This window comes from Pteropus alecto, unplaced genomic scaffold, assembly GCF_000325575.1.
Source record: "Pteropus alecto unplaced genomic scaffold, ASM32557v1 scaffold94, whole genome shotgun sequence".
NCBI classification, from domain to species: Eukaryota; Metazoa; Chordata; class Mammalia; order Chiroptera; family Pteropodidae; genus Pteropus; species Pteropus alecto.
In genome coordinates this window covers 7,901,963-7,924,261 of record NW_006437736.1, presented here as the reverse complement: position 1 = coordinate 7,924,261, position 22,299 = coordinate 7,901,963, and the positions used below count along the sequence as shown (strand labels likewise).

Sequence of the window (22,299 nt, the reverse complement as noted above, 5' to 3'; positions counted from 1 at the left end):
CATGTTGTCGAAATGGCAAGATTTCCTTCTTTCTATGGCTGAATTTAATTCCTCTTTGTGTGTGTGTGTGTGTGTATTTATCCATTCAACCATCAAAGACACTCAGGTTGCTTCTGTATCTTGGCTATTATAAATAATGCTGTAATGAATGCGGGGATGCAAATATCATTTCAAGCTAGTGTTATTTTTTTTTTCAGTAAATATACAGAAGTAGAATTGCTGGATCATATGCAGTTATATTTTTAAATATTGAGGAACCTCCATAATGTTTTCCATAGTGACTATACCAGTTTACAGTGCTACCCACAGAGCATAAGAGTTCCTTTTCCTCCACATCCTTGCCAACACTTGTTATTTCTCTTCTTTTTGATAATAGCCATTCTAACAGATGAGAGATGATGTCTTATTGTGGTTTTAATTTGCATTTCCCTGATGATTAGTGATGTTGAGTGCCTTTTCATGGACCTGTTGGCCATCAGTATGTCGTCTTAGGAAAAACACCTAATTCAGATCTTCTGCCCATTTTTTAAAATTGTACTGTTTGGGAATTTTAAAATTGCTGTTGAGTTGTGAGTTCTTTATATGGATATTAACCTTTTATCATATGTATGATTTGCAAATATTTTATTCCATTCCATGGATTGCCTTTTCATTTTGTTTATGGTTTCCTTTGCTGTGAAGAAGCTTTTTAATATGTTATAGTCTCTACTTGTTCATTTTTGTTTTTGTTGCCTTTGCTTTTGGTGTCAAATCTAAAACATTATCACCAACACTGATGTCAAGGATTTTACCACCTGTTCAGTTTTATGGCTCCAGGTCTTATATTCAAGTATTTAATCCATTTTAAGTTAATTTTTGTGTGTGGTATAAAGGTAAGAGTACAGTTTCATACTTTCACAGACAGTTGTCTAGTTTTCCCAGTACCGTTTATTGAAGAGACTGTCCTTTCCCCATGGTATATTCTTGGCTCTGTTGTCATAAATTAATTGACCATATATATGTTGGTTTATTTCTGGGCTGTGTATTCCATTCCTTTGATCAATGTGTCTGTTTTTATGCCAATGCCATACTGTTTTGATTACTATATCTTTGTAATGTAGTTTGAGATCAGGGAGCATGATGCCTCCAGCTTTGTTCTTTCTTTTTTTTTTTTTTTTAAATCAAGATTGCTTTGGCCATTCAGGGTCTTTTGTGATGTCATATAAATTTTAGGATTGCTTGTTCTATTTCTATTTCTGTGAAAAATGCCATTGGTATTTTGATAGTGATTGCATTGGATTTGTAGATTGCTTTGGGTAATATGGACATTTAAATATATTCATTCTTCCTATCTATGAGCATGGAATATCTTTCTATTTATTTGTGTCGTTTTCAATTTCTTCATCAATTTCTTATAATTTTCAGTGTGCAAACCAACCTCCTTAGTTAGTAAATTTTTTCTTAATTTCTCTTTCTGGTAGTTCATTATTAGTGTATAGAAACACAACAGGTTTTTGTATATTGATTTGGTGTTTGCAACTTTACTGAGTTCATTAATTCTAACAGTTTTGGGTTGTGTCTTTAGGGTTTTCTACATATAATATCCTGTCATCTGCATAGTAAAAGTTTTACTAATTCATTTCCAATTTAATGCATTTTATTTCTTTTTCTTGCATAATTGTTCTGGCTAGAACTTTCAGTTGTATGTTGAATAAAAATTATGGAAGTGGACACCTTTTTCTTGTTCTTGATCTTAGAGGAAAAATTTTCATCTTTTCACAATTGAGTATGATGTTAGCTGGGGGCTTGTTATTTTATGGCCTTTATTAACCATGATTTTTTAATGGACTTTAATGGATTTCTTCAGATGCCTCATAATCGTTGGTTGACTGTCCATACTTAAGATTAGGAAATGCAAAACTTGAGTATAAGTTCAGAGTAATAGGTTGCACCTGTCCCTTGTGGGCTTCACTGTAGGGATTTTAGCTGGGCAGTTTCATTTTGAAGTCTCCAATGTCACCATCTTTAGATGGTTCATCTTACACTGGTCAGATTCCCAAGAGAAGAATTTGCCAGTCTTCTGTCTGGAGAGACAAGACCTGGCTGCCAATATTTTGGAGCCTAAGCGGATGAAGATAGCTGGGTATCTCAGCTTCCAGGGGGCAAATATTCACTTGATTCTTCTGTTTTCACTATAGTACCCCTACCCCTAATCATGCCTGGTGTCTCACAGTTCAGAGACTGCATTACACTATGAATACAAACAAAACAAAACAAAACTCCAGTCATCTAGTAGAATAGAGGTGGGGATATGAGTTTCTAGTATCTTCCTAACTAGCTTTTAACCAGTACCCATTTTAGCATCCCTTCCACCCCACTTCCATAGGTCACTGGTCTGGTACCCCAGATCTAAACATTTTTGAGGTTTTATAGCATAAATATGATTGTTCTTGGTTTTTCTCAAAGCTGGTTTAGGATTCAGCTTTTTCTAATCTCCTTAATCTGTTGCTACTTGGCTGTCTGCTTTTCACATTCCAACATTTTGTTGCTATTGTTTTCTTACTACCTTTGTTCATTGAGGATTTATACCTTTAAACACACACACTCACGCACACACACTTTACTATTATTTTCATGGGATTTTGAGAGAGGGTAAAACTGAATGCAAGTGATTAATTTTCCATCTTTATCTGGAATTCTTAAGAGGAAGTATTTCTTAATTTGCATTTAACATTCAAATAGCAAAGATGATATCATGAAGTACAATTAGAAATGACCATTGGAATAAGAAAAATGTCTCACATTGCCTTATATTCCAGGAGCTTATCACCTTAATCCTAAAATGAGGCTTGAAAATTTTTACCAAACACTCAGAACTCTGAATATTGTATATCTAGTATGATCATCATCTCATCCTTTTACTCATAATGAGTATACTTAAGAAGTTAGTCATTGCAGTGCAATTACCTAAAGCCCAAAAAACTCTCAAAATAGGCCTTGTCACAAAATTAATCGGGTTGCTTTGTTCCTTACTTAGATTTTCATTAATTTGTGGACATACTTTAAGTGACAGTTAACTGTATCCCCTTCGCTCCTCCTTGTTAAAAAAGAAATTTCTATTTAAAACCTAATTAAGAAAGTTTCCTGAAATATTTATTTTCCGGCTGCTGTATATTGGCAGTCTTGGGGCAATATTTCAGGTGGACAAGAGTGGACGCTACAGAGTCTGGGCCTACGCTTAGAATTCACAAAAAAAATGCTTCTGCCATGCTCTGTAGATTAAAGCCAGTCACCTCTTTCTAGAAGAAGCAAGAAATTCCCCTTCTTCGATATACATGCATAACACCTACATTCCTTCCTACCCTCCACCCACCTCCAAGTGTAACACCCTCAGTCATTGCACATGGCTTTGCACAGAACAAGCAGAATGTTTGCTTGTTAAACAACCGGCATATAGCAGTACTTCATAACATTGCTGTGGACAGTTGCTTTGGGAGAACACATCTATAAAATGCAAATAATTACTTCTCCAGGAAGTCTGTAGCTAAACCTCAATTGCACAGTGTTGTCCTTTCCCATTTCCTCCCTTCCTAGCAAAGAGGAGGTCAGGATTATCACCAAATGAAAACCAAGGGCTGCTCACCTCCAGAGAAAGCAGGAACATAGACACACCTAGCGGGGAGCTGGTGGGTCTGCCCATCACTTAGTAAGCAAGACCTTCTTTGCAGGGCAAGATGGAAGCACCCAGAAAACCCCCTTCACACACACATACTCACAGGCAGACCGGTGCTCCCGGCAGTTTCTTTGACGAATGAATGAGAAGACTTGGAACCAGACAGATGGTTTTTGAATTCCTCCTTGCCACCTGCTGGTTGTGTGACCCTGTGCATATTACATAACCCCTCCAAAGGGACAGGAGAAGGAGATGTGTTAAGAGCCTTGATCCTCCACCACTTCAGCAGTGTGTTCCCCTCCTTACCCTAGGTGAGAACACACCTGGAACAGAAACTGCATTTTCCCTTTAAAATTTCTTTTAAAAATTTCCATTTTTCATAGGCAGCCCTTAAGTGTGGTAAAAATTTCCTATGTGTGTACAGTGAAATTTCCTTCCTACCTTCCAGCCACCTAGTTCTCCCCAGAGGCAGCCTACATTTCCAGATGTGTACGTACCCTTCCAGAGTCATTCTGTGCGTGCACAAGCAAATATTTATGTCAGTACATTTAAAGGGATTATTTTGTTATTTGTACTTGTTTTCCTCTTTGACACAAACACCTGTGCGACTGTTTTGAACCTTGTTTTTTCCCTGCAATATCTTGGAGATTCTTTTTTATGTCTGCATGTGAGCACCCTTAATCTTTTTATAGCTTTAGAGTATTTCACTGTAGATATGTACCATAATTTGTTTCTTCTACTCCACTGATGAATTATTTAGGTCATTTACAGATTTTTGCTGTGATAACCCATGTCATAATGAACATTCTTATACATCTGTTACTTTGCGTATGGATGAGTATATTTGTAGAATAAATTTCTAAAAGAGGAATGGCTGGATCAGAAGATGTGTGGTGAGGATATGTGCATAATTTTGATAGATTTGGTCAAGTGTTTCTCATAGAATTTGTACTAATTACTATCCCATCAGCAATGTGTGTGAAAGAGCTGAGTTTCTAAGCCTGTGTGGGCCCTGATACCTCAGAGACTGAGCACCAAGTCTTATGTTTGCCAAAACAGTTCTGTTTCTATCATGTGTGTGCACGCACGTGTGCATGTATGTGTGCAAGAGAAGGAGGGAGAGGGTAGAGAGAGAGAGAGATTGACTGATTGATTTCATTTGAAGAAAGTTATTTTGGCTAAGTGGTTAGGAGAGGCTTGAGAACCATGATGTGGGGAATCATCACTGTTCCTTCTCTTAGCCCTCTAGTTTGATTGCTCCACACCCTACAGAAAGACCCTTAGGCAGGAAGTTTGTGGAGAGAATGATTCAAGTGGTAGCTGGAAAGATGGAAAGATTTCTAGGAAGTAGGAGTAGAGGCCAAGGTATAAGGGGATGAGATTTAGTCTTATAATTCCCAAAGTAAGCTAGTGTTCTCCAGAAGGTCAGCTCATTTGAGCCAACTTTCAGGGCTTGTCATGTCCCAAACCCTGTACTAGTGCTGGGACCCAGAGATGAGCATGGCCGGTCCCTGCCTCAAGAAGCTCGTACAGAAAAGTCCAATATGTAGGCAGACAAGGTCTATGCAATGTCATAGAAGCAACAGCAGTGATGACAGCTAATTCTAAGAGCTTATTGAATGCCAGACAGTGGTGTTCATCAGTGCTCATCATCTCACCTAATTTTACAAAAACCCTGTGAGAGATTACAGTGTTATCCCCATTTTCTCAGATGAGGGAACCAAGACCCTGAGATGTGGTGGGCGGGGGGGGTGCTCCCAGTACCACATAGTAAGCAGCAAAGCCAGGTTTTAGATTGAGGGCTGCCTCACCTCAGAGTCTTAAGAGGAAGCAGGAGTGATGTTGGAACTAAAATCCCATATCTGTCCTCTGTGAAAGGTTTTCTGCTTCCTTCTCTTTTCATAGCACCACATTGCTTTTCAGGGTGAGGGTAGGGGGTCAGGAAGACCTTTGGAGGTGGCTGTGCCCAGAGCTGAGGCTTGAAGGTTGATTGGCAGCAAGGAGAGCTTTGCAAGCAGAGAAGCTCTTGGGCTGATCCTAAGGAGAGCCAGCCGCCAGGAGTCAGGAAGTTTCTGACCCAGGGAGGCAGGTGAGTGGAGTGGATAAGAGGGCATTCTCTAGAGCCAGATTGCCTGATTTCAAATCCTACCTCTGCCTCTTATTGGCTGAGTGACTTTGGGCACATCACTTAACCTGCCTGATTTGTTACCTGTAGGGCAGGGCCATAAAGTACTTAATCTCCTGGGTTATTGTGAGGATTGAATGAGCTCACATATCTGAAGTGCTTAGAATAGCACCTGGCACATGCTCTATATGTTTGGTTTGTTCCCACTATAGAATCTCCAGGCTCCAGGTAACATCATAGATGTGAGGAAGGGGCAAACACAATTTCGAAGCTTGTCGGTACGACTTATTATAAGAACTATTACATGAGCTCACGAAACGTAGCCGTGGTGCTGTAAAAGGAGGAGGAATCGGAAACCATGCAGTGGAGGAGGGGCCTGGGCTTTGAGCCTGGGATTGTCTTGTCAAGCCTGGCTGCGCTTATCAGCTCTCAGTTATGATCGGAAGTCCTGAGTCGAAATGGGCTTTTTCATTTGTTGTCTCTTTCTTTATGACATCTTTATTTGGTGTTAAATTGCAATAGTCTGTCTCAAATAAGGTGAAAAGCACAGGAGGATAAAATAAAAGGAACTCTCTTTGATGCCATCACATGTTTTCGGAAAACCCTAGCGAAACTAAAATAAAGGCCGCAGCTTCCTCATTCACCCCCATAGCATTGATCTCTCATCCGTCAAGTCGAATTGCTTTTTTCTGAGGACGGTATTCCATAACAATTCAAGAGAAGTAAAAGCGAGAGGAAAATACTTCTCTAAGGAATCGGTTCACGTATTTACGTTTTGTCTTCATATTCTCTGGTCTTTCTCTCCTTTATATGTTATTCCAAACTCGCATTCCCAGTTCTGTTTCCAAACCAAACCCCGTACCTAAGCTACCCTTTCTCTAAGCCAGTTTTTCTCTTCCTGCCATTATTTAAACAGTTCTTGAAAATCTGTCTTCTTGAAGAAAAATGTTTAAAAGCAATTTTTCCAACAGAAACCCCCCACGACCCTCACTTACAGCTATTCAAAAACCGGTACCTGTACTGTGTGCCAGCCACTTTCTAGATCCTGAGGCTACAGAAATTATGACGATTCAGCCTTTTGTCCTGAATGAGTCCACATACTTGTGTGGGAGAGAGCCATGTAAACAAAATTCGATTCTGCCCACCTCTGCCCTGCAATCATGTTAATTTCCTTTATGGTTTGTCTTCCCACTAGCCTGTAAGCCTCTCAAGGACAAAGATAATCAGTACTTTACAGAGTGCCCTCAATAAACATTTGCTGAGTGAATGAATGAAAACAAACAAATGACAGTACAGGACGATCAATAAATTAGTATGTTTTCAAGGTAAGGAAAAGCTCAGAGGAGAGAGTCCTAAATTCTTTTGGAGGCAGGAGTGCAGTTAGCGGGGGGACTTAACTGAGGGAGGTGACTACTGAGTTGGATTTTGAGGATGAGGGCTACTGGCATTGCTACGCTTTGCATGGTGTCCAACTTATATAAAGTACCCGCTGCTGAGTTAAACTTTATAATTTATGAAGCAATTACACTTTCATATATCTAATATTCTGCTATTTAATACATTCCTAGGAAGGGAAAACATGTGTATGTCATGCTGGATTATATGGTCCTGGAAGTTCTGTCACCTGGAAAACTGCTCAGGAGCATAGGAACATCTACTGGAAAACCCAGTGTCAGGATGTGTGTGTGTCTGAGTCTCATGAGAAAGTTCGAAGGCTGAGTGAGTCTCTGAGTGAGAAAACAATCTTAAGCATATGCTTTAGAAAAGGGACCCCATCCAGGAGAGAATATGGGAAAGGAGTGGACAGCGGTGATTTCTGGAACTCCTCTCTCACCTCACCCCTGAGCCAGACCAGAGTTCATTCCCTAACTCCTGTATCCACCAGGCCAGCCCATTTCGGATAATAAAATTCCTGAAAAATCAGATGGTTATGACATGGGAGGGGATGGGGTAGAAGAGAAGAGGTAAAAACAAAATGAATTTTAAATTGAGTTGATCTAATGACCTTACTGAGGGAAAAAAGATATGAAGCCTAGACTTGCTATTAGTTTAGTTTAAGGTTTCTTAATGTTGTTTAGCTCTAGATCTTTTCTGACATAACGATGTGGGTACTCAGGATGCTGAGAACCAAAACTACTGAGATTCGTGAGCCTCCTGCCCTTGGTGTGACCTCTGGGCTCGCTCCTGCTGCGATACACTTAACCTCTCTAGGCCTGATGGAAGACACCTCTCTATGAGTAACACCGAATTGTATCAAAAATTTGATCCCTCACCTCCAATTAATCCTCAACTTGTGTTTTCAATGTGTGTGTGCAGCTTCATCATACACAACAAAGACACTTTCTTCAACAATGCCACAAGAAGTAGAATTGTACATCATATTTTACAAAGAATAAAGTATGAAGAAGGAAAAAACAAAATTGGTAAGTAGTGTGTTAGTATAACAAGTTACATTTGATTTGGGGTGGGGAGGTGGTTACAGACTTTTCCTTCGGTTGTATTAAGTTTATATCCATCCTAGAAATGTTTTATCTTTTATAAGACCTCTAACTTTACCCTTGATGTATTACACACAAGTGTAAAATCTCAATAGCATCCTCAGATCTCTATTTTAAATAGCATGTTATCTTATGGATCATAGATCAATATTTATGGAACACCCATTTTGTGCCAGGCACTGGACTGCGTGTTGGGGAGATGAGCACAGTTCTTTCCTGGAGCTTATGTTCAAGAAGTTAAAAGCAGACAATAAATAATTAAATATAATAAGTAACACGAAGAAACTGAAATGGACGATGTTACAGAGATAGACTGGGAAAGGATGGGGGTGAATTCAAGCAGAGGTGGAATGGTCAGGGAAAGCTTCTCAGAGAAACCGAAACTCGAACTGAGGCGTAACAAGAGGGGCTAGTGTGGGAAGAAGGAGGGAGAGGTGTTCCAGGTAGGGGGAGCTCCAAGTGCAGACATGAGCTGTCACACATAAGTAAACGCTCCAAATAATCACCTCCTCCATTAAATAGCCTTTGCGATTTATATTTTGGGCATTTTTTTGTGAGAACCTTTGCATATTATATTACCAAATTTCCTGCTTTGTTAAACAGATTATTATATATCAGGAAGATTTGGGTGGTTTTGTCCTTATCTCTGTCCCAGCAAGATTTTTATTATTACTTTGAATAATGACCTATATCAGTCAAGGTCTAATCAGGAGATAAAAATTCCACATAATTTGAAGAAGGAAACTTTAATATAAAAAATTAACTGCGTCAGAGGATTGGAGTAATGAACGATTGGCTAGTAAAGAATAAGAAACAAACAGAGACTAGTGGTTACCAGAGGACTAGAGACTAGTGGTTACTAGTGGGGTGGGGGAGGAGGTAGACGGAGTAAAGGGGGGTCAAATATAAGGGGGTAGGAGGAGGGTGAAGTGGGTAAAGGGGATCAAATATATGGTAGCTGAAGGATGCTGGACTTTGGGTGGTGAACACAATAAAATATACAGATGTCAAATGATAATGTACACCTAAAAATTGTATGATTGTATTAACCAATGTTACCCCAATAAACTTAACTTTAAAAAAAATGAAGAAGAAGAATAGAGGAATAGCAGATATAGCAGCAGCTACCAGCCTTAGAAAGGCTCCCCCAGACAACGCTGAGATCCAGACCCTGTCGGGAGGGGTGCAGCTGTGCTTCCCTGGGCACCAGAGCAGTTGGCTGGGGGTTTGTGCAAGTAGGACTTTTTGGGAATCTGCCCTCTCAAGTACTGGGGGAATCTGCCTGGAGGAGCTCCAAGGAAGCTATTCATTGCACCAGCAGTGCTACTCTCTGAGGCTGTTCAAGGGATTACCAACCCGTGGGGAGGTGCCATGCGCCGCTTGCCATCATGCACCGCAGGAGCTGGGTGCCTAGAAGCCACGTGTTTGCAGAAGCCTGCTGAGAGTAGCATACTGCAACCAAAAAGACAAACTCCTTCCTCCTCCAGTGTCCCTCCAGTGCATTCTCCTGACAAAATCTAACATCGTACTATCTTGCAAAGGAGAAATGTTTACAAGGTTCAGCTCCATTATTGCAAAGCAGGCGATAAAAGTACATTTGGAGCAAAGGGGCCATAAATCGATAAGCGGCATGTAGCCTAAACAACGTGCTCTTCAGGCTTTCAGGTAGGGTGGAGACAAGTGAGGCATCAAATATGTTAGTCCTAGGAGTCAGGAGCCTGAATGATCTCAGTGGTCTGGAAATCCCAGCTGAATCCAACAAGATGCCATTTATTAGTTTGTAAATGTAAAGTCTTACATTCAGATTCACCAAAGCGACTGCCCTGGTGTGGTGTAGGAGAAATGTTGCTCAACATCAGGAGAGGAACAGACTTCAGAAGTTTAGTTGAGTGCAAGCTCAGCATGAGTCACTACTATGGTGAAGCTGCCAGAAACTATTTTGATCCCAAGACGCATAGATTAAAGTATAAAAAGAAGAAACAGATAGCTACCTAGTCCGAGCTAAGTACACCTGGAATAATATGTTCATTGAGAGTCAAAGTAAATGAGTATGGTAAAATTGAACTTGATTTAGGTCTGTTTTAACTTCAGTAGGATTGTGGGTTAGCACACTCTAGTATTCTCTGCAGCAGTCATCCATCCTGGAGACACATCCTCTCTATAAAGTCCTCCATGACCATTCTAGCTTGAAGGAATTCGTCCCTCCTCTGAATTCATATGGCAAATATTTTTGGAGTGTTTATTTGATAATTAATCATTTATATTCTTTTCAGTGGCATTGTGAAAATTATACCACCTAACGAGAACCACCATTAACATTTATTTTGGTGTACTAAATAATTTAAATATTATGTTATTACTTTTTAAAATATTTATCCCCTATTTGGTCCATGTGATTTTTTTCAAACAAACCTAGAATGTGCTACACTTACTTTTTATTATGCTTTTCTTCAGTTAACATTGCATCATGAACATACTAGAAAACAAGAGAGTACAAGCGAAATGATTATGGCAGTAGTTATTCCGGATTATTTCATAAAATGCAAATAATTTTTAAAAACAATGCCTTGGCTAATATTGGTATTATAGTTTGCAGCACATCTTATAAGTTACTATAACACATTAGTGTATTGAGAATCTTCAGATGATGATAAGCTCCTTAATTGTAAATAAGTTCCTTTTTTCATCTTTGTATCATCATTGTCCAGCACAGTAACGGGCATCTAGTAGGAGTGTTTGTTGAACTGAATTGAAAACCTTTTAAACATGATCAACGTCTAACCATAGCATTCTTACACAGTCAAAAACTGTGTATAATGAGGCCAAACAGCAGTTATTGTTCTTAACTTTTTATCTCAAAATGTGGACTATTTGTACAAGTAGTCAAGATGGAGACAAAGAAGGGGCAGAAACAATGATTTTTAAATGTACTGAAGGAACACGGAAAGTGCATATTATGTTACTGTAAGAATGAAATTTTTTTACTAGTTCTCCAATTCGAGAATTCTATTCAGGAACCCCAGTGGTTTGAAAATTGGTAATGATGAACTGGAAAAGTATCCAATTAGCAATAACTAATTACAGAGTAAACTATTAACCCAAGATCAGGCATTATGCTGCAGAATAGGGAGTTAAACTACAAATGCTCTGTTGACATCTTTGGTTTCGTAAATAAAAGAACATGTTAGAAGAAAATTTATTGATAGAATTTATGTTTATTCAATATTACTTTCTGCCTGGAACTTTTTCTGAAAGTGGCATTTTGCATGAGCCAACATTGATTAGAGATAAGACAAAAATACTGATTTGTAGACATGATTGATGAGTATTTCAATGGAGTGTAAATTACCACTATCTATGTAAGTTTTTCGACTTCACTCTGAATTTATTACAACTGTGAAAGTCAAAGAGCTATTGAAATCTGTTTTCAAAATAGAGCAATTAATAGATCAACAAAGATTTATTTAACAATATAAATGCATAAAATAAATCTTGAAATTGATTTGTCTTTTCATAATTGATGCTTAGACAGGGAAGTTAGTAAACCGATAGACTTCAGATGTTCAGTACTTTCTCTCTTTGCAGGACTTTGGTAAACTATTAAAAACTTGCAAAGGTCATCATCAGAGTTTCTTATTAGGCCTCTGCGAATTGTATTTTTTCTACTATCTGGAATGTTTGAAAGCTATTGATAAGATATGTGGATTTCTTAGTAGAGAATCCAGGAAATCAAAGCTTTCTGTATAATTATTCATTCATTACAAAAGTATTTATTGAAGGCCTCCTGTATGCTAGACAAAATACAAAGCCCTGTGGATATTATTATTTCAGATGCTTTTCTTAGACATTTAGTGTTAATGTCAATCATCTTAAAACACATTACTGTATTACTATGATTCTAATTACTTAAACATTGATTATACTCGAATCAGTGCATGTTCCATTTTCCAGATAAGCTAAGCCTCTGGACTCTGGTTCTAAGCATAGAGAGCATTACTTTATAAACCACTTGAGAGATATTCTTCTAGTCATCCTTTTCGAGGTATATTTCAGGAAGCAGCATAATACTTTTTAAAATAATTTTTCATTTTTCACTTATAGTTGACATACAATATTATATTAGTTTAGGTGTACAGTGTAATGATTAGAAGTGATTACTTCAATAAATCTAGTACCCATCTGACACCATACATAGTTATTATATTATTATCGACTGTATTCCCTATGTTGTACTTTATATCCATGTGACTGTTTCGTAACTACCAATTTGTACCTCTTAATCTCTTCCCCTCTTCACTCACCCCACTAACCCCCTGCCCAAGTAGCATAATTCTTGATGAAAGGAACTTTAAAGATCAACACAGTAAAATGTCCACTTCTGGCCAAGATAGAGTAAGAAGCACAAGATTTACTCTCCTACCTGAAGCAATCAAAAAAGGAAAAACAAAAATATATATGATATAACCTATATATAGTCCTATATAGCAAAAAAAAAAAATGAATTTTTACTTTAAAATCTCACACACACAAAAAAATTCCAGGCCCAGATTACTTCACTGGTGAATTCTACCAGGCATTCAGGAAAGAAGTAATGCCAATTCTACAAGTCTTTAACAAAACTGAGGAGTAGAGAATACTTTCCATCCTATTCTATTAGGGTAATATTACCCAGGTTCCAAAACCAGGCAAAGACAATACTAGAAAAAGAAAACTATATAATCTATATTCTTCATGAATATAGATGCAAATATTATAAACAAAGTTTAGCAAATAAAACCTAACAATATATAAAAAGAATAATACATCATGAATAGATAGAGTGTATCCAGGATTGCAAGGTTGGCTTCATATTTGAAAATCAATCAATATAATTCACCATGTTAGCAAAGTAAAAAAGGAACACCATATGATCATCTCTATACACACAGAAAAGCATTTAAGAAAATCCTACATCCATTCCTGATAAAAATTCAGCAAACTACAAATAGGAACTTCCTCAGACTCATATAGTGCATCTTTTCCAGATTGGAAAAGAAGTAAAACTATCTATATTCTTAGATGACTTGAACATTTATATAGAAACTCCAATGGAATCCATTAAAAGTCTAGCATTGTTACAGGAAATAAGATTGATATACAAAACTCAGTTGTATTTCTATAAACCAACAACAAATAGTGAGGAATTGAAATTTTAAAGTTGATACTGTTTACAATAGCTTCAAAATGTGAAATATTTATCTGACAAAAGCTATATAAGACAGGTACAACAAAATTTACAAAACATTGCTGAAATTTAAGATCTAAATAAATTCAGAGATGTATCCTATTCACAGACTGGAAAACTCGTTATTGTTAAGATGTGAATTCTTCCTAATTTAATCTATAGATTCAATGCAATCTCAAACTTCTAAGGGTTTGTGTATGTGTGTGTGTGGAGAAGGAGAATGACAAACTGATTCAAAATTTATAGGAAAATGAAAGGACCTAGGATAACTAAAATAACTTTGAAAAAAAATGCAAATTGAGAGCTAAAGTATTAGCTACCTGATTTCAAGAATTACTATTAACCTACAGTAATCAAGAGAGTATGGTATTGGTATAAAGATAGATAAGTCGAACAGAATAGAGAATCCAGAAGTGGAATCATAGATATATTATATTATAATATAATATATATAATAGATTTTTTATACATTCATTGTGTGACAATAGATTTTTGACAGAGGTTCAAAGGCAATTCAGTAGATAAAGGATTATCTTTTCAACAAACATGCTGGAACACTCATGCAAAAAATGAACCTAAACTCATATGCAAAAATAAACTCAAATGTATCATAGATCTAAATATAAAACCTAAAACCATAAAAATTCTAAGAGGAAATCTTTGTGACCTTGGGTTAGTTGGGGAATTCTTAAATATAATATGAAAAAGCACAATTCATAAAAGAAAAAAATGGATAAATTGGACTTAACAAAATGAAAACTTCTGCCTTTTTAAATATATTTTTAAGAGAATGAGAAAGAAGGGCCACATACTGGGAGGGAACATTTTCAAAATGTGTCTAATGAAAGACATCTAGAATATATAAAGAACACTTATAACTCAATAATAAAAAAAATTCACAGATATAACATTTGAACAAACATTTTATAAGAGAAGATACACAGATAGCAAATAAGCATATGAGATTTCAGCACCATTATTAGGAAAATAAAAACCCTAAAATATGAGATACCTACATGCCTATTAGAATAGCTGAAATTAAAGACTGACTATACAAAGTATTGGCAAGGATGTGGAGGAACTTGAACTCTCATACACTGCTGATGGATGTGTATAATTTTAGAAACACATCAGAAGCAGTTTGGCAGTTTCCCAAAAAGTTAAACATATGTCTACCATGTGATCATTTCACTTCTAACTATTAACCCAAAAGAAAGGAAAGCAGCTATCCATACAAAGACTTACTCACAAAGGCTCATAGCAGCATTATTTGTAATAGCTCAGGACTGGAAACAACCCAGATGTCTATCTTTAGGGGGCTAGATAAACAGTTACATATCCATAGGATGGAGGAGTACTCAGTAATAAAAATTAAAGAGCTCCCATATGAATGAATCTCAAAATGATTATGCTGAGTGAAAGAAGTACTGTATCATTCCATTTATATAAAACTCTAGAAAATGCAATCTAATTGATAGTGACAGAACGCAAATGAGCATCTGTCTTGGAGATGCCATGGAAAGAATGGCAGATTACAGAGTGGCGTGATAAAACTTTGGGGATAGTGGATATGTTTAATATCTTGGTTGTGCTGATGGTTTCATGGGTATATACAGAAGTCAAAACTTCTCAAATCATATGTCTTAAACCTATGCCATTTAATGTATACCAGTTATCTCAGTAAAGCTATTTGAAAGAAACACATATCCAACAAACCTCTCCCATTTTATGAATGAGAAAACTGATGCCTGAAGACAGAACTTTTCCAAAGTCACACCAGTCGTCCAACACAGAGGAGTTAGACTTGTCCATATTGAAGCTTCTTGATGAAAATAAAGAGATCCTGGTGGAAAGTCATGTTTTTGATATAATAAATTCATCCATTTCTCTCAGTACATTCCAGTCCCTGTGCCAAGTACTATACCAGGTGTACTTCATTGTTTTCTGTTTGAAACCTGATTTCTCAGCCCTCTATTCCAATTTCGTAGCAGATAGCAAAAAACTTTCTAAACTGTCGATGTCCCCAAGAGGGTTTAAATCAGTTTCCAAAACCTAGATTGTTTTGTCCAAAAAGTATCACCCTTATGTTAGCCTTGAACATTGTGAGAGCTGAAACTCTCTGTTAATTCAGATTGGACTTTGTTGTTGTTTTAGGTCTGAATCGTTTGCTTACCAATGGCTCCTATGAAGCTGCTTTTCCTTTACACGAGGTATTGTCCTGCCTTTTCTCCTTCTCTGTCAATTTCTTGTTCGGCTTCTGGGTATAATCATTAATCGAGTTTGTTGATATGACATTTGTTCAGAATGAAATTAATTTGTTCAGTAGACAGTTAGTGCTAGCCTACTCTCATGGCGATGTCCCTCCCCTAGCATAGATATATTTCTGTGTGTCTTTTTATGTAATTGTGAGAATACTTGAATCAGGAATCACTCAGTATCAATTCAGAGGAATAGCTGAGGGACTCCAAGTTGTAAAATTAGAGAGGCATTGAAAATTTTCATGAGGTAACAGACCCAGGGGGAAAAAGTTCCTGAAATGTATAGTCTCTGCAACAAAGAAATATATAACTATGCTTTAAAGAGTGGGAGGAAGCCATCCTAAAAAGTCTCTGGCAACCAAAGGTGATAAATGGAAATTAATAGTATCGTATCATTGCTCATTTAGGATATGTAAATTTTGACTTTTTAAAACATTTATCTTTTTCTTTCTTTTTCTTACTTACTGTGTACTCTTTGTCATATATAAGTACTTTTGTAAATGTAACTGTGATTACCCTTACCTCTATTTCCCCATTAGATTTTGGTTTATTTTGCCCAGAATGTTCTTCACATGTGGGTTTTTCAGGGACAGAATTCTCATTTTTGGTCAGAGATTATTATCTTCTTCATAGTATTGAGCACCTACTCTATACTGGTCACTGTGTGACATAGAGAATAAAAACGTAAATATCATAGTCTATGCCCTCTAGTACCTCAAAACTAGCCAGGGAAACTACTCTTAGAGTGATTTTCAGAACAGTCTTCTATTAGAAACAATGTTAACAGTTTGCCAATAAACTTTGGGGAACAATACCAAGTGTCCCAAAATGGCAAATCTTTTCATTTGGCTTATGAAAGCATTTCTTCCCTTGATTTCAAACATCATGAGGATGTAAAAGATGATGGCAAATTTTTAAAAACTTTTTCATGAAGAAAACTAGAAGCTTCGGTCTAAGACCCTATTTACAATCTGCCAAGAAACATTTTTGGAACGATCCTTTCAGTGTCACAGAAGCAAACATTTTGACGCAAAGGTGTTCTAGAGCCACACTCAGGTGTTTCTGAACTCTAAAGACAGATTTCTTTCCAAAACATCATGTGGCTTCCTGTAGTTGTCAATTGGCATTGCTCAAAAAAGAGTTTGAACAGGCATTGCACCCTCCCACTGCCCAACCCTCGCTCATGGTAAGGGCGGTATCTGACCCATGGTAGTGGGCGGAAGTGTCTGTGTAGGCAAATGGGTGGCAGGCGTGAGGGTGTCTGAGGAGATGCAGCTGTGAAACCATACAGAGTAACTCAAGAGAATGTCCAAATTAGCAACGGCTGCAATAACAATTGCTCTTTGGACTTTTTACTCAGTTTAACTTGATTATATTATTTAACCTCATAACAGCCTTCAGAGGCAGGAAGGGCAGATTTTGTTGCCCTTGTTTTATTGAAACTATTCAAACTATTCAAAATTTAAATCATTCCGAGAAAGGTTGGCTCACCTCTAGTCACACATCGGTGGTTAAGCTGAGAGTAGAACCCGAGTTTCTTGTCTCTTACCCCTGTTCACTATCCACTAAAGGTTAATGTCAGCAATTACTTCACCTGCAGAAAGTACCTTTTCTGTTTGTGAAACTAGCATTGCCATTAACTGAACTCAGAAAACTCCCCACTTCTCTGGCCCTTGGTCTCCCATCTGTTCAGCGAGGAGGTAGAATTAGTTTTGAATTATTCTCATTTCGTGGTGACTTCCAGGGTTTTCTTATAGATAAGGCCATGTGACAGGGTTACAGCTATGGCTATTTACCAACTACCCTGTCTTGATACAAGTAGGAAAGAGAACTAGTAAGTCTTGGGCCTGGCCTCTGGGCAAGACACTTTATTCATTCAAACCACAGAAGAAACATAATAAGGCAGCTATTATTAGTTTCATTATGAACTAGGAATCCAAGGCTCAGAGAGTTTCAGGCCTCCTTGCTAAAAAGTAGCAGAACTGGATTTGAACTCAGTTTAAACCTGTCTAATTCTAGCAAACACGTGCTTTTTACTACATAGCATCATCAATAAGATAAAGTCCAAAATAACTAATCGAACTCCTTTCCCTTCAGTAGTATGGACCCACTTTTTCTCATATCACGTGTCTTGCTACTCCTGCCATAAGAGACTAGTGTTAGCTTTCCTTCTGGCGTTTGTGCGTATTACCTCACCAGCAGTGGTGTTTTCATCCCAGGGGAGTTACAGAAGTAAAAACTCCATTAGGACCCATGGAGCGGAAAACCACCGACATCTGCTCTATGAGTGCTGGGCCTCCTGGGGCGTGTGGTATAAATACCAGCCTTTGGATCTTGTAAGGTGAGTTTTTTACCGGCTGCACATATAAAGCTGAAACAAAATGATCAGAGCAGATTGCCTGCTGGGAGAAGAAAAAACAGTCTGAGGGACACAGCTCTCGCTCAAATCTGGCTTCTTCCCACGAAGGCAGCTCGTCAGAGGACATAGGTCATTCATGGTAAACCAGACCGCCCTCTGATGAAGATGGCGTTTCTTCTAAAAAGACCTTAGGAAGGGATTCATGAGATCAGCCAGGTCTCCCACAGGATTCCATACATAGCAGGTCGCACATGTGACTGCTAATGACAAATTATCAGTAACAATCGTAGAGAGGTAACACTGCCTACATATATTAGTGACAAATGGAATATTAGTTACTATTATATAAGTAGGAAATATGAAGAGCTGTCATTCTAATAAATCTCCGGCTTATTTTAAGTTTTATTTTAAATTAACAATCTTTAAAGATTATTTTAATTCTGCACGTCAAAAAAGTATATCAACTTATTTAACCTATGATAATCGCACAGTGAAAATATATGTTTTTTAACTGTATATGCCCAACTTTCTGCCATGGCAGCATTATGCTCTAATATCTCATTATTTATTTAGAGACAGGTTTTATTAAGACTAGGTAGCAGCAATCCACACTTCATGGATTTCTTATTAAAGAGAAACTCATGTCTCATTTCCTAGACTAGATGTATATGTTTCAGTTTTACGGGGGCCCTCAAAAAATGAGTCCAGAGGAAAATGAAATAATAAGACAACTCACTTTATGTTTCATCTCTCTGGGTAGTCATTCTTCCTGCCAGAGTCCTTGTTACCAAATGTTGACTCCTGTTGACCTAAGAACATTGATGAATCATGTCATTTTTTGTGTTGTTAACAAACGATGCAGATGATTTGGGTGAGAGGAAAACATTTTCTGAGATGAGATCATTTTCCTTTGACCAGTCTCAATATATGATAAAACAGTGGGGAGAAAATAAATAAATTCTCTTCCCAGCCACAGTCCCGTATTACAGGATTACATTGATTAAAAATTACAGAAAATTGCTGCAGGCAAAACATCTATGCCCATGACGGTGTTTTGATTAAGACTTTGCAGTTTGTCAGTTAGTGTTAATTGACTGCCCATTGTGTTTCTAGTATGATGCTAAGTACGATTGGCAAAGACACACAGAAGCCATAGTCTCTGGCTTTAAGAAACTCAGTGTCCCTGAGGAAAATGAGCCCTTCAGTACTTGAGACAACTGTAAAACAATCTAAGACTAAGCACAGTTAGGTAAAATGTCTGATGGAGGTGATAAGTTTTACAACAATTCAGAAAAACCAGGATGAATGTGGGCCAGTGCCTCTGTGGAAGGCTCTGTAGAGCTGAGCCCTGGAAGAGCTCAGCAGTGGCATTGATTTTGGCCAAAGTGAAGGGAGATGAAAAGCACAAGTTAGCTTTGGGTGGGATAAAGTTCTGGAGCATCCAGGGAATCTCATCTCTGAAATCGTTTTTGTCCTATAGATTTTGCTTCCTCTATATCTCTTGAATCTGGACACACCCAGCATCTCTTCCACCACACTCCTTCTGTCCCCTCTAACCTAGACTATGGCTCTTGTCCCCTACTTGGTCTCCCGTTTCCCACCCTGATCCCTTCCAGTCCATTCTCCTCCCTGCGGACAGAGGGATCTTTTTGGAATGTGAATCTGATCATGTCCCTTGATTGTTAAAACTCTCTCATGATTTTCCATTTCTCTCAGGACAAAGATCAGTGCATTTAGCGTGGTCTGCAAGACCCATTGAGGCCCAGCCCCCACCTACCTCACCAGCCTACCTCTTGTTCTCAGTGTTCCAGTCACACTGCCCTTATTTCACCTGGTCCCTGCTACCACAGGGCCTTTGTATGTACCTGTTTCCTCTGCTGGAAATACTCTATCCTGTCCCTAACCCCACCTAGTTAACTTTTCACCTACTCAGAGAAGTCTTCCCTGACTAGAGCAGTCAAATGACCTTGTTATATGTGCTTATAGAATTGTGTTTCTCTCCTTTGTAGCTCTTTTCCCAGTTTTATTATTATAAACTTATCTATTTAATTGATCTATGTAAGTCTCCTCTATCACCCTGCAAGCTCCATAAGAGCAAGGACCAAGCTTATTTTGCTCACCGTGTATTCTCAGCACCTAGCACAATGTCATGTGAATATATATGTGTATATGAATATATGTTAGAAAAGTCTTCTGAGAGTGTAAAGTTTCTGTTGAGACACTGTGGAAGATGGAATAAATAATCCCACACTCTTAGGAACATTGGGCATTCTAAGAGGAAAGGAGCAGTCAGTATTTGGAAACAGATGGTCAACAACATCTGTTTAAAATGAGAATGAAGAAGAATTAGAATATTCTTATATTGGGCTAAGAAATAATTAATTTTTATGTAATGAAACTGTAGCAGTTGACAGGCACAGAAAGCACAATTTGGTTTGTATCCTAGCACAAGTCAAATCACATTATTGATGATGTTTAAGAAATAAAAGAAAAACCAAGAAATTCTCTGGACACTTCTAAACTCCACAGACCACAGGGAACTAGGCAGGCTGCTTAGCCTCAGAAAAATATTTATAGAGGTAGATATCGAAGCCTGTGTAAAGTCTTTGCTTAAAAGGGAAAACTGCTCTCAGCATTGATTTGTGTTGAATCTCAGTAATTAGAGTTTTTCTTTCCAATATTTTGTGATCCTAACGTTGTAAATGTCTTGTAAAGCTGCAGAATACTGAAAAGGATATTTAAAGTTTTTCATAATAATTTGGTTTCCTATTTTTAAAAATATTATGATAATGCCTACATTACAAACAAGCACACACTCAGAAATGGCAAAAATGAAGCTATATGGGGACACCAACTATTCAGGTTCCCCTGGTTCTGTCTTAATAACAGTGTCACAGCTTCCAAATAGGCTTGGATTTATTCTGTATTCTGAGAACAAGCTTGGGTATAATCGTGTTCTTTTATAAAAAAGATTTATTCTGTTTCTGATATAGAGTAGGAAGAGAAGAAATTTAAGCCCAGAACCTAGATTTGATCCAGTGTTCCGTTCTCTTGGCTTACCTTTATCAGCAAGGCCACTACAAAGTCAAAAAAACTGAGCTAAGTGTTATAATGCTGACCTCTAAATACTTCACTGTCATTTGTAAGGCTGTTGTGTCTTAAACAGGCGGTACTTTGGAGAGAAGATCGGGTTGTATTTTGCCTGGTTGGGCTGGTACACCGGCATGCTCTTCCCGGCCGCCTTCATTGGATTGTTTGTCTTTTTGTATGGAGTCATGACTCTGGATCACTGCCAAGTCAGGTACGGGGAGCTCTAAGCAAGCCTGCCTTCGCCTGTATTTAAAGATGGCTGATTGTGCTTTGGGGGTGTTCACAGACTGTGGGCCCACTGAGCTTTTCCTTCTAACTTCCTTCCCAGTCTCTTCTGGAAAAATTCAAAAGCTTCAGTTCACTAGGTCTCTTTATTGATTGCCCTTGCTACTGTGGTCTTCAGCTACCAAGGAAGCAAAGTTTGCATTTGTGGACACATAAGCCACAATATGTCCACAGAACAGATCCCCTTCATTCATTGATTTAAAGTTATTCTTTCTGATTTTTTTCACCATTTTTCATTCTGCTAATACTGCAGAATAGTGAGTTAACAATCATTTTGTGTGAATTCTGCATTTTTACAAGGACCCTTTAAACCTAAACCAGAGAGATATCTCACGGACTTTCTGAGTTCTTGAGAATGATTCGGTGTTAATGATTGTTATCTTGGCTTTAGAGAGTTTAAGGTATTCATGGAGATCTTATTGCAGGGCCGGACAGTGCTTTTAAATAATGTGCCTTTTAGAAGTGATTGCAAAAATAAAAGTGATTGATATAGATCTTCTAGCCTACCAAAGTATTTTACTTTCTGGTGAAATTGTTAATGAGTTATAACTCTCTCCCGGAACTAATCCCTAGTATTTTTATTTATTCCTCCATTATTAGTTTTAACTTACCATGCACACAGAAATCGAGGCAGGCACTTTTAGGTATCTCATTGTTCGCATAATTCAGTATGACATTGATTCAAACCTGTGCAGTGTTGTGAATGCCTTTTGTATAATTTGGGGTATAAGAACCAATGTTTTGCTTCATATATTCTTCTGAGTTTAACTTATTAATAGGTATAGTCCAAGAAACTACCTCATAAATA

At 37.7% G+C, this 22,299-nt stretch overlaps 1 protein-coding gene across 15 annotated transcripts in view; it reads left to right on the top strand.

Annotated features, from left to right (window-relative positions):
• Positions 1 to 22,299, top strand: part of ANO4 (anoctamin 4) — a 332,447-nt gene that overhangs the window by 243,810 nt on the left and 66,338 nt on the right. For 14 of the 15 annotated variants that reach the window (XR_003047093.1, XM_025048727.1, XM_006914557.2 and 11 more), the window contains 4 exons: positions 8,094 to 8,200; positions 15,654 to 15,709; positions 17,977 to 18,098; positions 21,283 to 21,417. Coding sequence is in view for 14 of the 15 variants with exons in the window: in XM_025048727.1 (XP_024904495.1) it covers positions 8,094 to 8,200; positions 15,654 to 15,709; positions 17,977 to 18,098; positions 21,283 to 21,417 (420 nt within the window). In the remaining variant the exon portion in view is untranslated. The remainder of the gene's footprint in view (positions 1 to 8,093; positions 8,201 to 15,653; positions 15,710 to 17,976; positions 18,099 to 21,282; positions 21,418 to 22,299) is intronic. The other variant, XM_025048733.1, reaches the window with a different exon arrangement.